Genomic DNA, 17,627 nt, shown 5'->3' on the forward strand with positions numbered 1-17,627 from the left:
CAGCATTCAACACCCTTTTGCTGAGTCACAGCAAGAGCAATAAATAAGGCAGCACTGATGATGAAGTGAAAAAAGTTGAAAAATAGCCTAAAAATAAATTAGGCAGCATTAAAGTGGGAATAGGGTCATGGCATGCATAGATACCAATATCTGCTTGGGCTTTACTACCTTGCTAGGGAATTCTGCATAGTCAGCCCCAGAGTGGGGAGGTTTGGAGTGGGTTGTTGTTTGGCTCCCACCACTGCTCCCCTCTCTCAAAGCAGCTTGTGAGTTAGGCTCTTACTCTTTAACTCTGTACTTAGAGCACTTATTTAGAATTTTTTTCCTTGTAATTCCCTCCTTGCCTGAAGGAATTCAAACTGGTCTTTCCTAACTAGGAGGCAAAAAGTTTTCTGAGCTCAGGTTCTCAGCTTCTCCCACCTGAGGTGTTCTGTTTTGCATGACCTAATTTCCTATTTATGCAAAAAAGGAACCAACACAGATTCTGTAGCTACAGGGAAGGAACAGCCACCTGCAAAGAGGGACTTTATTCCAGTTACCTTCAGCTAATGCCCAAATGTTTTAAATATTTATCAGAAGAAAGATTTAATACCAGCTGAATTAAGTCTATGCTCACGTACTCCTTTGTCTTCTGCAGTGCTGCCCATCTGGCCAGTTATGCCAGTAAGATTCCAGTCTTAGTTTGCCTTCTCTATCCTTCCCAAATACCCTGGCACACAAGTGAACACCACAGTACAGTAAATACTCCAATTCAACATGTCACTTAAAAAAAATTGAGACACACCCGAATAAAGAATTGCACAAAATACTGGTTTCTAAAGGCCATCTAGTGGTTAAAGGGGAATGGTAAAAAGAAAAATATTTCAAACTTCTCCCTCTGAAAGTTGGTTCAATATAGCCTGTAAGGCACACAGTGTTACTTTGCTAATCAATGGATGTTTTTCCCACACACCATCAAGCAAGATGATTAGGCTCATAAGACACAGTTTGAATAAGCTGAGAGTACAGCCAAAGGCTCCTTTTCTTCTCTCTCCAGCATTAATCCTAAAACCTGATAGAAGCTCTGGCTGAGCAAGGAAAAACCATATTGTAAATCACTTAGAGCAGCAAAGTCTATTGAAACTTCTTTAAAACAATTTTTTAAACCTTCTCTTGGGTGAATTTAAGCCAATTCTGGGTTCCTCTATTTTGTTTCTGACTGGAGAACTTGATGGAAGACATCAGGCATTACAAGGAACAGACAGAAGTTCTGATTTCCCAGGACACTGCAGAGAGCCGTTGCTTTGTGTACAGCTCTCAGAGCCCTGAAAGCACTCACTGGCTCTGCAGCCACTTCCCACCTTCCTAGAGGTTTGGCTTCTTCTGCACAAGCAAGCTCTGACACTCTGCACCTGGAATGAGCCTGCTGTGAAAAGGCTGCATGAGAAAGACCTTTGGGCATCTTTGTTGAAAGCTTCTGTCCCTTGGCTCAGTAGCCACATTTAAGTGGATTTAACCCCGGGCTCTGGGCATGAATCCCTGCCTGAGCTGTGCAAGTGGACACAGGTTACAGCAGGCTCCTGGTCTGTGACCATCACAGATGGAAATGAAAAGGTGAAGTCTATTAATGCTTTATCTATGATACCTAAAAAGAGCACAAAAATGCACATCTGCTTGAATAAAAGTTTATTGTCATAGAAAAATCATGGACACCATTCAAATAAGGCTTTACAAGAAAAGGCTATAAAGAAAAGACATGTACAAATCCATAATAAATATACTGCTCTCTCATCATATTACACACAATATTCCTTATAGTTACACAACTAGCAACAAATTGCTACTGATGTAGTAAACAGACATTTCCTTTGCATGACTGATCCCTGGCTCTTAAGGCTAAATCCTCCTTTCCTTACCTAAGCAAATTCTTAAGAGCTCAGACTCAGATCGTAAGAAGACTGGACTTGGTTTGTAAGAATCTTAGCTGCTACTTTTATACGTAGGTGTAGAGCTGTAAAGCACTTTTTACTCTTCATTCTACTCAGAAGTCTGCTGGTACAGTTAATATAATAAACTCATCTATATTAAAAAACAATGTCATTTATGTAATTGGGCTCATCTGACAAATATAGAAATTGTCTGCAATATCACATTTGTGCTTGTAATTACCTGGTAGTATCTTTCTGGTAGTCACAGTTAATATTACCTTTTGTGTTGTTTTTTTGTTTTTTTTTCTACAAATGCATTTTAAATTCTCTTACACAGTTGTTTCATGATAAACAACAAGTTAGACAGTCCTTTACCTGAAAAACCTGAGAAGTGTACCAACTTTATTCAGATATGGTACTTGAGCATATAAGTTACTACAAAACAGAGCTGAGGTACAAAGCCAAAACTTCTTCAAAAACTCCAAACTTCAAAAAGAATTTGGAAGCTGTGCAACAGAGGAGAGAGTTATATTTGATTGTCTCATCTTAGTCCCTTTTTCAACACCACACAGAATCACTGAACAAAATTTCCATTAGGTGAAAGCAAAGCAAATTAAAAAAAAGGTGTGACAGTGTATTGAATGCGACTATTACCACATTATGTCAACACAAATAGGTTTCTCATATACATTCACCTGTTGTTTGAATTCTAATTGCATTAAATATCAAGTAAGACTGAAACTATTGTTTTTACTATTAATGACAAACTACCTCTGACTCAAAGTGTGAATTCTACCCAGTAGCTGCAGAAAAAGTCAGAGCATGTAAAGAAAAAATTAGGTTTACATTCTTTTAGATACAAAGAAGTAGATGTCTTTATCTCATATCTGTCCGCTGCTTCCAGTTACCCTCAGACAATTACTGGAAGATAAATAAAAGTGAATTTGAAAGTAAGAGAAAGTGAAATCAGCACTTTACTATGCCCTCCAAATTTTCTTATTTCATCTAATATTTGCAATGCCTGCTTTACAGTAAGCACTCCAAACAATGCAGAATGTACAAGAGAAACAGCTTCACAAATGGGATATAACGTGCTTTTTGAGCAAAATTGTCTCTTTGCCATCATACTTCATTAACTACTTTTAATTTTAATTTGTGAAATGACAAAATACAACAATTTGATTACATACATGTATTTACAACAAACCTATGATCAGAAGTCTCATTTGTTGTAAATCATTTGAAAAGGATAGAATTATACTAAGCTATGCACCTAGTGCTATGATAGTCCAAAATATTTTATAACATAACTCTCATAATTTAAAATATATGAATCTGGTGTTTTTCCTTGCAATAACCTGATTACTTCAAAATTTATAAACATAATCTATATCTCTTCTTTGGAGTGAAAATGTGTTTTTCTGTAGCTTCCCTTGAAGTATGACTCAGGCAAACTATTGAATGTAAATGTTTAAATTAATGGTCCAAGAGTGCAGAAGAAACCCAAAGTTAATCATTGTAAAAGAAGAGAGCTGTTCTGGCTTTCTGTCATGTGCAGTGCAAATTATGCAATGTTGACAAATGATTCCATTTATAAATAGCAACACTACATCTTTGACATGACACTCAGTCAAAAAAATAGATTTGCTGGAATGAAGAAAATGTTCCTGTATAAACTGGAGTATAATTATAAATCAATTCCTTTGTTTCCTCATCCTCACTGGAGAAATGGTGTAAGCTCTTCCGGGCTGTAAAACATTATAAAAGTACAGATCACTTTACTGTTATCCTCCCTGACAGCAGCTTTCTTGGCAAAATAAGTTATTCTGTGTAGCACAGCAGCAGATAGAATTACAGTTACTGGTATGTGAAGAACTGTGAAGATACATCTTCAGAAAGCTGGTTACAGCAGTATTTTATTACTGGGTAGTGAGAAATAAAATTGTTAATTTCAATCAAAGGCTTTACAAAAATATTTATCCATGAGATCCTAGCAGTATTTATCAGAGATTCTCATACTTGTAATACTGAAAGAAAAGCATCAGCCTACTGAAAGTTGCAGTGTTAGTATGGACTGTGCTGGTGAGAATAATAAAAATTGAATCCTTGCCTGGTTTATCCCATTGGCAACTCCACATAGGTTAAAATTATTGATGGATGGGTAAGAAAATAGTATTTCAGTAGAATGGTTTAGTTATTAAGTGATGAGTAGAGATGAGTATGTTTTTGTCAGTAGAAAACAGCTTATTTTTTCCCTCTATGGTTGATTTTCAAAGTTAAGGAAGACATTCTGTCTTGCATTAGCTAAAAACATTAATTGCAATGTTATGATATCAAGTAACCAGTAGGAGTAACCAGCTGTGCACAGATTAGAGAGATAATGAAGAATAACTTCTGATTTGGTATATGAGAGGGGGGTAGACATACAGCTGGCTGACACAAGTTTTTTCTATTAGAATTGAAGTATAATAGATCCAAAAGCTAGCAACATACCTGTGTGGTACTATCCACAAGCTCATGATATGTGTATAAAAGAACTCACATGCACTGTGTCTTAACAAGACTTACAGGGAGAGCTGGCACATACTTTGACACATTTAGCTGGGTAATAGCCTGGACAAGCTTACTTCTGCCTGTACTACAGTGTGCAGACAGAACACAGCAAACAAAACTGGGGAATATGGTGAATCCTAGTATTAGTCCACAAAAGAAAAACCCCTCTTACTATACTTTCTCCTTTATTTTTGTCTTAGTCTCTCACAAGTACCCTACCAAAATTCTTAAAATATGGGAACCTTGTGGCTACTGATAAGGAATTTTATGTGATTTTGCTACCATTTCAGAAAGGGCAGCAGGACTATATTATGAAAAAGAGAGCCTTGAACTTGTATGAAACACAACTTTTATCCAGTTCAGCACAAGTTTCATTTGTGATAAATCACTATCTGCTTTCTCCAATCTGGTGACTAATTGGTTAGAGATCAAATCCAGAGACCAAACTCAATTAGGTTATTGATTATGTTGTTCACAGTCCCAACTGATCAGGTAAGACAATTTCATAAACAGTAAATTCAAAATCTGAAAATAATACTTCAGCAGAATAGTTTGTTAAGTATAAATAAATTAATAAGCTTGATCACTTCAAATACTCCTATATTTATAACCCAATTACTTATATGAAACAGACCAGAACTGTCATAAAGTATTGTCCTGGTTTGTAAAAATCAAAATTTTACACATTAGATACTTCTAGCTTCTTAAGCTATTAAAAAATAAATCAAACTTGAAGCTCTGTAAAATTAAAAAATTTCTTGTGCTGTCTACAGTATAAAATTGTTGGGCCCCATATTGAAACATCTGTACACTTAGCCCAAGCAGTATTCATAACCTTGGCACACATATTTTGCAAGCAACACTGAGTATACATTGAATGTTAGTAGCTCAATTTGGAACTGAAGAAACTTCTGGAATTATGAACAGAGTTGGGCTTTTTTATTTCACTCTTTGTGTAAAGAAGGTTAAAACATTCTAGTGATCATTCAAAATGGTAGAAAGTCACAGCACAGACAGGGTTTTTCAGCCAGTCTGCTGGAAAGAGTTTGTGGAATACTGGGCCTTTTGATGTGAGTTTTACTAAGCCACTCTATTTCTAGTAACCTTTGTTTTTTTATAAGCCTATAAAGCTTGCAGAGTAATCTCTTCAGAAAGCAATAAGATGTACTGAATGTTGACAGCTGAAAAAGAGGTTTGTCATCTTCAAAGACTTTCACTAATGCTTCACTCTAAAAAAATACATTTATAGATAATAAAATTTTTACCTTCATTAACGAAAAAGTCAGCTATATAATATGCTGCTCTCACAGCTGATGGAGAATGTGGAATTCCTGGTGTATTCTTCCACTCAAAAGGATTTTTCTCTGGATGCCACTGGACACCATATATTGGATATTCGTATGCTGCAACAAAACATGTAAGCAAGATCTATGCTTTAAGAATTACATGCTTAGTCCTAATGCAAAGGAAACTCAAAGGATAATATACAAAAATACCTCACTTATTTTCAGTTTCACAAAAGCTTAAACAGCAAGTTAAAATTCTGTTGCAGCACAGCAGAACTGAAGAAAAAAATGGATATGTAAATGAAGAACTTTATTCCATGCAAGATTTTTGAAAAAAAAACAAACACAACCCAACCAAAACAAAACAAAACCAACAAAAACAAAGAAACAAACAAAAAACATTGTAAGTGTATCAGACTTAGAACTTCCTATATACTGCCAGCATCACTCAACATACAACATTCACAGCCACATGGGATATTCCTGGCACTTCCATGGAACAGATCCAAGCCTTTTAGGATCTCCTTGAAGGCCTAATCAAACCAGGGGCACCTCCTATCAGCTCTGTGCCAGGACTGAGAGACATAGCAGGAAGCCAGCCCTTAACTCTCTTACAGAGAACAGCAGCACAGCAGCTGATGACTGCTCTGTGCTAAAGCACTCACAGGCATGGGAGATGTCTGTCATTAGACTAATCAGGTTTTCTGATCAAATTGCTATTCTTCTCTTCTGGAGGACAGCCAGTAAGTATGCCATGCAGAACAATCTCCCTGGCTGACAGCTGGGACTCACTGTAGAGCTGCTAGCAAGTGCACTGATCAAGATAAACCACTCCCTAGAGAGCTAACTTGTGCCTTGAGCTAAGAAAGCCTGGTACCAAACAAATGGAAACACAAGGTAAGGATGACAAAAGGCTTTTGAAGGAGGGCAATTAGCAGTATTGCTGCTAAAGTAATGAGGGATGTTGCTGTTACCTCAGTACCTTGAATTGTGCTTCCCATCGTAATATATGTGTGTGTTTGTGAATTCATGTTGAATAATTATAAAGTGTTTGCTAACCTAACTTTTATAAAGTATTTTGCTAACCCCATTTTGAGAGTACTAATAATATATCTGCCTTCAACATTGTGAAAGATGCAAATATAACTGTTCTTTGTGTAACTACAAGGCTTAGGGGAACAGGAAACAAGACATCCACAGTTTCTGTACCTTGAAAACACTACAATGTATATCCTGTTGTGCTAATCTAAGCTGATTTTGCTGCTCACCACATAGCGTTGCAATTTAAGGTGGTTTTACTGCTGACTGCAGAGTGTTGCACAGGAAAGAGCGAAGGAGCCCATGTGCGGAATCGAGGGGTAACAAGAGGGGAAACTGAGGCAGACACTGACTTCATCCAATGACCACCAGATGGGGTCAAAAAGACCCTGAGAGATAAAGCGGGCATGTGCCTTTTGAAGGCCTGCCTCTTCCAAGAACTAATAAACATAATCCAGCCTATTCCTAGAATAGTCATGAATATGTATTAGAATAGGTATGAATATGTATTAAGGTATGTAATATAAGCTAAAAGATTAAACTTTACGGTGTGCGTGTGTGGAGCGGAGACTCCCCACGTACCCAGCGCTGTTGTGGTTATTGTGATTTTATTAATTAAATTAAACCATTAACAGAAGAATATTAAGTCTCGGGCATTTATAACACCATACAGCAAAGAGATGCAGAGTATCACAAGGTGAACATAAGCAGACAGAAAGCAAGGTGCAGCTGAGGCACACTGCACTGCAGAGGAATTAAACTACTACAGGTTGAGTGCTGTACACTTCACAGCACTGGAAATTCCAGTATTAAAGTGCACAAGCGTATCTGGAAGAGGAACAGCTTAGAGATGTTCTTCCTTACAGAGGAAGAGGAACCTTACTTGGAGAACTAAGTAGTTAGTACTTAAAATATCCCTGTAAACAGAGTTATGTTGCCCACTGCCAGAGCCCTGGCAGCCCTGATGCTCATCCTACAATTCTAACAGCAATTTTTGCAGTACAAATTAGCATCAAGGCTACAACACCTCTAAAGAGCTCGTTTGTTACAGTCACAGTTTAAAAGAAAATTAATTTTCCTACCTTCCATGGTAGATATAAACTCCACTTCATCATCAGTGTTAGTGGTCAGAACATTATAGAAATTACGAAGTTTTTCACTCTTTGTGAAATTCTGTGATGAGGAAGATGAGGGAAGGATGTGTTATTTACTCATTTATTTCTAGTTTTAACAGAGCACATGCATTTTTTTATTCAAGAAATACAATGATCAATTACCTCCATGGAGAGGCTCCACATATGAAAGTTTGATGTCACTGGTTCAGTAGCAAATGCATGTAATACATCATCAGGGAAATTCTTGAATAATCTACTCTTTTTGGCAGCTATTACAAATAAAAAAAAAAAATAAATAAAAAAGAATACTTTCCATTACCCAATCTGCTAACAGATGGACTAATACTGAAGAGGATATAAATTTAATAAAATACAGCATTATAGTAAACCTTTCTCTTAGGTGTAATTCTATGGTTTTAGAATATGCTGTGAGGAAAATCAGTGAAATACTACAACAGGTTTCTCAATATGCTGTTACTACCAGCCTTGACCCAGAAAAGATCCAACAAAGTACCCAAATTCTTGCTAAAATAAGCATCACTCTTTGCAATTAGTTCCAGTGACCTTTCCATTCACAATGAGCACATGACAAAATTTGTGAATGTTACATGGTCTGCAGATGGATTACTTACAAATTAAGGGATAAAGTATCAACAGTGACCACATTTTACCAGTGTTGTTGAGTGGCACAGCTCTACCTTAAGGGAACTCTCCTATTTCAACACCACACAAGTGGGGCAGCAATGCTAAAATTCCTCATTAGGAAAGATACAATTTGAAAAAATGAATATAATCTCTTCTCTGAGTTTGATAGGTTTTTGAATTTTATTCCACACAGTAACAAAAAGGGACATAAACTCACATTATTTTTGTAGATACAAATTATCAAATGACTCCAAAGCCACAACTGTGGTTTTTGCCAGCTGCTGTTGGTTTCAAATGGCCCATGCTCACAGCACAAAACTTTGAAGTTTTACAAGTGATAGGGGTGCACTGACTTTATAAAAGCAATTATTGCAACTTAATATGAGAGAATTCAAAACATTTATCAGAAACATCCCAAACATTCAGTCCTGCATATTTATCGCAAATAAAACACAAAAGCCTCAGCAAGACTCAAACATGAGATGTAATTAATGTTTCACCTGAAGTGAAGTTCAGAGGGAGTGCAAAACCATCTGTCTTGGTGTTAACAAGCAAAACTTCGCCACTTGTGAGATACGTAAGTTCTTCATGTCCTAGACATGTTCCCCACACTGGGAAATAATCTCCTTTATCATTAGCCTTCAAAATAAAAAGCAACAACAGAAAGAAAAGCACTGAAGATTTACAGAAAGAAGACTGAAGAGAATTTGCTACTCTTGTAGCTCTCTCTACAGTTCTCTTTGTAAGTGAGAGGTAAAACTACTACAGAAGTACAAATTGCTACCAAAGGAATTGTAACAGTTCAATCACAATTGAAAGAAACACGTACTTCCTTAGTTTTTCTCCTGAAATCTGAAGGCTAGAGGATAAACACTTGTCCATTGAAGCAGTAAACTAGGCTTAATGGTGCCATTAATTTCACTGTTCTGTTCTACAAATAAGTAATGTTGAAACAGTCTAAACATAAAGCACAGAATGGCAACATTTCAATAAAAAAAGCAAGCATAAGAAGGGACACAAACTAATCTGTAACCATTGAGAGAGAAAGCCTATTCATTAAAATTCACAATTTAATATGAAACATGTTATGGTCACATAGCAAGGGCACTTTGCAATGTAGGCATTCCTGTGCCCACCCGTCTGTATTAAGAAAACAAATCCTCTCGTTAGCACGGCTATGGTCTCAAGAGATGTATTTTTATGCTCGTTTAACTACCAGGTTTGAACCTGTGTACCAGAAAGATAAACTGTGAGTTTAAGCTACCTTAAAAAGTGACAGTCATTTTCACAAGGATAAAAACATGCAGGTTAGGAAAAAAAGAATGAAATAAAAACAAGAGAGGAAAGCAAAAAGAAGAAAAGGAAGGAAAAAAGAAATCAAAACTAGCTTCCTGACACTTAACTAAGCACAGTGCATGCAGACAGTAGAAATCTGCATTTTTGTACAGTTTATTCCTGATAACATGGAATACAGGATGTTCCAGAACTCCTGCTGTTTCTGTGAAATCTGAGTAGTCTTTCTTAACCTGTTTCTAAACATTTTTACGTTTAGCATATCAAAGCACACACCCCTACCTTGGGAAGAGCTGCTGCTCAAAAGCCATTCTTGAGAACAACTACATTGTATGGTGCTAATTAAGCCTCAAAAGATGAAAATCAAAACATGAAATAATCAAAAATAGCACAGGAAATAATAATAAAATAAAAAAAACCTACTTACTAATAAGGGTTACCTATGATTAACTGAAAATTACTTTCTGCCTTTCACTCACATGAAGTAGACACATTATCAAATAAACCTATCCCTCCAGTCATAAAATTACGACATAAGCAATTCAGTGAATCATTATGAAATACCAACAGAACTTCATAATAACACTGCAAACCACAAGAAGCCCTCACCCCTGTTTCCTAATACCAAGACACAGGCTGCACTTCATGCAGTGAGCAGTTTCAAAGAGAGAGATGAGACTGTCTTACACAGAAGTGTGACAGGTTTAAGGCAACACACAACATCACGAATAAAGACAAGAGATGACAGACAAAAGAATAACAGCTGTGTGCTATGGGGACTGAAAATTAGGAAACTTAATTACTGAGCTGCAGCAGCTGAATGGCCCTGTGAATGCCACTGCCTGTGCTTTCCCTGTCTGCTGCTGGAAAGTTGGCAACAAGGGCAGACCAGCAATGCCTCACTGCCAATGAAAGCTTCCACCGTGGTAACGCTTCGAGTGCTAACTCATAATGGGCTCTAAAACTGGGGGCAAAGTTTTCCAAAGTGTGACTTCCCTGACAATTCTCACCAATGCCAGCTGACTACAAATAAAGTCAGTTAAGAGGGAAAAAGGAAGAACATCTAAATTTTTGTTCAGCCTGAATACAGAAGTTCTGTAACAAATAATAAGGATTGTATATAAAGCTCAGTGAATCTCCACTCTTTCCCACAATGCAAATATTACTTAAAAATGTGTCGACTATTCCCTGGAAAAAATACACCTCTTATGCTCCCAGAGAGCTAAATCTTCACTAAGGATTCAGAGCCTTTCTGGTGCTTTTTGAAAGAAACAGCTTTCCCAGAAATTAATTTTTTAAATAAAGCTAATGGTCATATAAATATTTAAAAATAATGAATATAAGCTTATAAGTGTTCTTCCCCCATTGTTTCATGTTATAAATTAAGCCAGTTTTAACTTTGAAAATCTGCTGTATGTACAGCTGCCAATACAAAGAAATAACTGGTTTAACATGCTAAACTAGATCCCTCACCTGTACCTCCAAACATATATTTAAATCTTATAGATAAGTGAGAAAAAAGTGTTTCACTAGATGTATATGTAAAGGGAGGCCTTAATATTATATTATTGTAAATTGATTTATTTGGGAGTCTCTACAGAATTCCACCTGAGTTTAAACTATAGTCATAAGTCTTCTACAGATGATCAACATTTAATGGCATAATGTATACTCTGGTCTTTTGGATGGAATTGCTGTTACTCTATCACAAGTTCTACAAAGCCATAAAGCTCCAGGTACAATGAATAAATTCTACTGTTCTCATCTGAAGAACTGAGGATTTTATGACACAAAATACAACAGGAAAGGGTGTCAGGAGTCTGAATCATCAGCTACAGAATTATTCTTTGTGCACAAGCCAGCAATGAGCTATTTATTATTGAGCTTATTGTTAACATATGGGATGCCAATGGAAAACTGTGAAAACATGAGCCCCCTTGTCATTTTGATCTCTGAACAGTGACAAAAACAAGAACAGACTGTTCCTTAGCAATTACCTCTAATGCCTTGTGGTAAAATATCTTAGCAACCCTGGAATATTCTGAAGTCTTAAGATCCACACCACCTCCTGGAAAAAGTACCCTGAAAGGCAACATCCAAGAATCTGATTAGCAAGGGTGATCAAACAAAAACCTGGACAATGTATACAGGGAAAGGTCTGACAGTGGGTTTAATGGTAGGATTAAAATATCTACACATCAGAAATCCATAGATAGGAACATAAGCTTCCCTTATGAACAGCAGGGACCTAGTCAGAAAAGTAGATGGAGGCTTGACTGTGTTTTCTAGAGCAGACGCCTACCTACCTGCTCAGTAGGTTGAACAGCCCTGTAGGCTATACTGACTGCCAGCCCATTAATTATGAGAGTTTAGACAGTGAGCATACAGGCAGAGAGCTAAGTTCAGGTGTCTTAGAGTTCTACTAAATGCTGGTTACTATTACAAAGGTGTGCTGGAGCCTAGCATAACATAAGGACCTCTGTCTCTGGAGGTTTTTAAGAAGAGACTGAACGTGGCACTCAGTGCCATGGTCTGGTAACCACAGCAGCAGTGGATCAAGGGTTGGACTTGATGACCTCAGAGGTTCCTTCCAACCCAGCCTATTCTATGATTCCAAGGAAGAGCAGAATAAACAGATAACAGACAAAACATACAGATTTCAGCTGGTATACAAAAGGGTTGTGTGCTGTGATGCTGTGAAATCCTGTCCTGACTTTTAGTTGGCTCTCCCTACTACTTTAAAATCTTGGCCCATATCTTAATTCATCCTGCTCAGCTTCAGTAAAGAATTGTGGCCCTGGCAGACTGGCCTTGTTATTGCAGACAACACAGATAAAAAAGTTCCTATTACAAAGGAATAAAAAAGTATGTTCAGCCACAACTTTGGTCACACAGGATCTAGTACAGCCATAAAAGACAAAGCAATCCCAGAGACAATTTCAGAGAAATGGTGCACAATCCTTTTCCATCAGCACAAAAAAACCCACCCAAAAAACAAACAAAAAAAAAAACCAAACCAAACAACAAAAAAACAAAACAAAAAAGAAAAAAACCCAAAAAAACCCAAACCAAACCAAAAAAAACCCCAAAAAAACCCAAAGAAAAAACAAACAAAGAAAAAAACCCCAGCAATGACAGCTCTATGTGCAACTCCCCAAACTCAAACAAAAGACTCCTATACATGTGATGACGTGGAAAGTAATAAAGTGCCAGCACCATAGGCAGCAACAGGAATAAAGGAAATCTCTTCTGGCTATAACAGGAACAGTACATGCAGAACCAACAAAACTGAATGCAAGTGCTTTCTAACCCACTGAAGCAGAACCTCAACTAGATTTACTCAAGCCACATCCATCAATTGCTGATTTTTTACCAAAGTGGCTGAAGGATTTACTCTATTTCTGTGCTTTGGAAATGGCAACCTGTAGCAGTGAGGTACTATCAGGCAGCTAGAAACATCTAACACCTCAAACAATCAAAAGCACCTGCAGGGTGAGTGTGTATTTAAAACCTTGTACCAGGTTTATCTAAGGTAAATGATGTACAAGATCATGCAAAAGGCATCAAGTATTTGACAGAAATGTATTCACAAAATTATAAATCAGATTACTCCCTAGTGCCAATATAGAAAATGAAGACATGATGAATACCTTCCAAGATGAAAGCATTCTGGAAAGAGGGCAGACTATCAATTTCTACAGAGACTTAGACAAATTAGGCAGCCCTTACCTGGAAGTGGTAGAAAATTCACTTCACCTGTTCCTTTTGTTCAACCCCAAAACTAACAAGTACTAATTAGGAAAAAACATCATTATTTCTGCTACTGTAATAAGGGAGTAACCCATTAAGCAGCAATGATAATGGCTTGACATTGTTATAAGCAGACTAAAATGTAGTCACCTGTATTCCAGTATTTCTAAGTGATTAGAGATGTTCACTGGGAATTTCCAAGGCTATCTCAGGAGTACACTGCTACATTTATAAAATTGCCTCTACTACAGTAAGTTTCATGATTTTAAGAAGGTGGAACTGAATAATATGTAATTGCAACTGCAAAGAACCTCAAGCTAAGCTTACAACATGCAAGATCAGTATAGCTCTTTCCTATTCTAACTTCCCACAGAGTGGAAAGGCCTTTCCTCCAGAGATTTTATTTGTTGTTTACACACAACTATGCTGTGGAAGCTATCAGCTGACAGTGGAGGGCATCATGAGGAAATGCAAAGCATCCTTACCCACCTACATAGCATAAACCCAACTGCCTGTCACTGCAAAGACAGAGGGATAAGGAAACTGGATTTACTTGCCTAACACACTCTTCTTCATTGAGGTAGGTGGTGAAGTAAAAAGAATGGGAGACCTCAGTGGTGAAAGTCCTTCTGGCAACCAAAGAGAAGCTGGCAGTCATGAGAAGGGGATGAAATTATGGGTTTTGTCTCCAGTATGAGAAGTGTCACTGTCTTACATCTCCTTATACTGCATGACTGTAAAGACACTCAGTGTTCAGGGCATGTCATGGAGTGGAAGAGAACAATACTCTTCCCAGATAGCCACAGGTCTAAATCTGCAAGTGCTACACATGTTGATTAACATTCTAGGATATGCATAATCTTAACAAAAATATTCACAGTTTAAGATGTTCATCCCATGACTACAACTAGCCCAATCACATGCTTATGGGCTCTCATATAACCAAGCCTGTAAAGTGTTTATTTAACTCCTCTGAAACACACTTTTAGCTAAAGGCAAACATAAAAGGTTTTGACTTTGCTTAGTCCACAATTAAAATATGTTAAATTAGACCATGCCACATTTAAAATCCAGAAAGAAGAGCAGACAGTTGCTATCAGTCAGGTGAAAAGTTAGAATATTTGTCTAACAAAGACCTAAGCCACAGAATTAAGACAGGAAAGACAGGTCACTCAGGCAGCAAGAGAAAAAGCACTCATAGGGAAAAGGGTAGAAGAGACTGGAAATCAGAAACTTTTATCATAGTGGAGATATAGAGAGGGTTGGAAAAGGAAAGAAAGGGTACAAACAGGGATGAAACACCCAGGAAATGCTATTAAAAATCAAAATAAAGGTGATGACTCAAACAAGAGGAAAAAAATAACAAAGAAGTGGGTTATTTATCAAATGATGCCACTTCTGGCTGCCTGCAGACAAATACAAGAGATGAGCCTTAGCACTGCTGCAGTTTATCTGACATGTGCTCCTCCAAGGAAAGGCAGCAGACAGACATCAGATGAAATAGTGCTCTCTCTGTTTTAGAATGTATGTGTATGCCTGGAGTTCTCAGGGCAACCTCTCTAGAGAGCAGAAAAACAGTGGTTTTGGGAATATAGCAAAGCTCACAACCAGAATTTTCATATCTTTGAGAAAATTAGTGTTCAAAACTTACCCATTAATAGAGTGGAATATTTTATCGTATTCTTCATCTGACAGATTTAATCTGAAACACCAAGTTACAGAATACATATGAAATATAGATATTTAACTACAGAAATATCATAATTATTGAACAAAACCATGAAATACAGAGAACATGAAGAGAGTGTGCTGTAATAATAAAGTGTGCTGTAAGAATAAAATAGAGCCAAATCAAATGAAGCATTTTACTTGAAACTGCTCAACCCACAAGACAGAAAACAGGGCCTGTCATGTCCAGTTCAGAATTAGATATTCTGAGACCCCTTTGCAGACACCTGTTAAATTTAAACATTTACATGAATGGAATGGTTATTATTTCCTGCAGACCGGCTACGCCGGTTTCCAATCGACTCCAAGAAGGGCAGAGCTGCAAACACGAGGTCCCGCCCACTCTTCAGCAAAGATGTAGCAGAGAGATGGAAAGATGAGAAAGACCTCAGCAACAGCAAAATGTCAGGAAACCAGCATGATGGCACAGTGGCAGCATTCCTGCAGAACTGATACACTGGGTATATTCAAAGTGTCCAGCTTTGCTCCACCTAATTCAGTCACCAGAATCAGAAGCCTCCATCCATTGATGAAGCTTCTGGTCAGCAAACACTGTGAAAGCTCCATTAGCTATGTGAGAAACATCACCTTCTAACTCAGGCACTCAACAGAGCTCTTATTGGACTGTGTATATACATCCTATTGTGATTTTTCTGCAGCTGCATTAGTATTATTAATACTGTATTAGTATTATTAAGTTCTGACAGCTACCATTTTAAGATCTGATTTCAGTGCATTTACTACTTTTTAGCTAATTGTTGGCTATGAAGTATTGTCAGTTCCATTACTTACTCTGCTACTTTTTACCCAACAACCAAAACACAACGTGTGGAGTTAGTGACCCATAGCTTGAACAGAACTGGACTTTGCTTTCTTCAAGGAGTACTAACAGCCTCCCACTATTAAATTATAGGACAACAGATGTGACAAAAGATACTATGTATATATGTACCTAGATATCTACCTGTGTGTGTGGAGCACTCCACATTAGACTGTAGATCTAACTTCACAATGCACAGACACAAACTATGGAGGATAATTTTACAGATTAAAGAATAACTTTCAAAGAAAGGTCATAATAGTAAGAGTAATAATATTAGCAGTAATAATAATAGTAATAATAATAATAATAAAAATATTACAAAGTACACGTTCCACTCTACTTTTATTCCGATTTCTAAAACTCTGCAAATTCTAGCATCTTCAAGTCTTTGAGGAGCTTTAAACTCTCAGAAAAGCAGCACCACTGCTTTCTGAGCCTCTAAGATCCTATTATTACATCAAACAATAATTACTCACTTGTAAGGATATAAAAATTTACCTTATTGGCACAACTCGGGCACCAGCAGATTCCAAAAACTTCACGTATGAGGCTGCAATGTAAGAACTTCCAAACCTGTGGAACTTCTCAAAATGACATTCTTGTGCCAATATCCCTGAAAGTCCAAGAACCAAATGTATCATCATACAGATAGGAAGTACTGCACACGGAAATAATAATTAAACTCCAATTTACTGCGTGCCAGGTTACAACTCTGCATTTACATCCTGAAGAAAGCAAACACACCAGGACAATGGGGCATTAATTTCGACGTTTAGTCACAAGCTACAAAACACACACACACACAGTGGCTAACTGAGACTCAGCTTTAAGTATTCAGGAGTACAAATTCTCTTAAGTTACAACGATTTTAAGATTCTGAAACCAAGGAAGCGTGGCGGGACAGCACTTAAAAAGCTGTAACCAAACCCGCGCTTCAGGGGACCCCTTCACCCCACACAGACACCGGCAGGGTGGGGATTTCAGCAGCCGCTCCCTCCGCCACGATAACGACCGAAGGGTGCGAGGCCGCTAATCCCCGGGAGCTGAGGGACCCCCCCCCAAATCTCCCCGAATTCCCCCCAATTCCCCCCCCCTTCCCCTCACCAATGATGGGTCTCTCGTTGCTCTTCCCCAGCCGGCCGCGCAGCACAAGGGAGGCCGCGGCGGCGCAGCGGAACAGGAGGAGGAAAGAGGCGGCCGCGACAACGCCGGCCCGCCGCCCCATGGCCGCGATGCTCGCTGCCTGACAGAACCCAGCGGTCCCCTCAGCACCCGGTCCGGTCCGGTTCGGCCCGCCGCCGCGTAGCGCCCCGCCCGCCTGCGGTTGCAGCGCGGGGCACGCTGGGAAATGGAGCTCAGGTGGCGGTGCCGCTGCGGTTCGGGCCTGTGGCGGAGCCGAGGAGGGCGAGGAGGGTTCGGTCCGGTCCTGCTCAAGGCCCTTCCCAGGCCTCAGGGAAAGCAACTCTGTTACCATCAAACACTGACAGAC

The 17,627-nt window shown here is 38.3% G+C and overlaps 1 protein-coding gene across 2 annotated transcripts; it reads right to left on the reverse strand.

Annotated features, from left to right (window-relative positions):
* Positions 1-1,650: 1,650 nt before the first annotated feature.
* GGH (gamma-glutamyl hydrolase) lies at positions 1,651-17,627 on the reverse strand. Of its 2 annotated transcripts, XM_071737641.1 has the most exons (9): positions 17,243-17,627; positions 16,637-16,751; positions 15,239-15,289; positions 11,835-11,919; positions 9,045-9,183; positions 8,062-8,168; positions 7,867-7,957; positions 5,726-5,863; positions 1,651-3,655 (listed from the first exon to the last, which is right to left on the reverse strand). In XM_071737641.1, exons 1-9 carry the CDS (start codon positions 17,610-17,612, stop codon positions 3,534-3,536), a joined length of 1,218 nt encoding a protein of 405 aa, XP_071593742.1. In that variant the 5' UTR covers positions 17,613-17,627; the 3' UTR covers positions 1,651-3,533. The 2 variants fall into 2 exon arrangements, with proteins under 2 accessions (XP_071593742.1, XP_071593743.1); XM_071737642.1 differs by lacking the exons at positions 1,651-3,655; positions 5,726-5,863 and adding an exon at positions 5,925-6,022.

The sequence above is a fragment of the Heliangelus exortis genome, chromosome 2 (genome assembly GCF_036169615.1).
Source record: "Heliangelus exortis chromosome 2, bHelExo1.hap1, whole genome shotgun sequence".
Lineage (NCBI taxonomy): Eukaryota > Metazoa > Chordata > Aves > Apodiformes > Trochilidae > Heliangelus > Heliangelus exortis.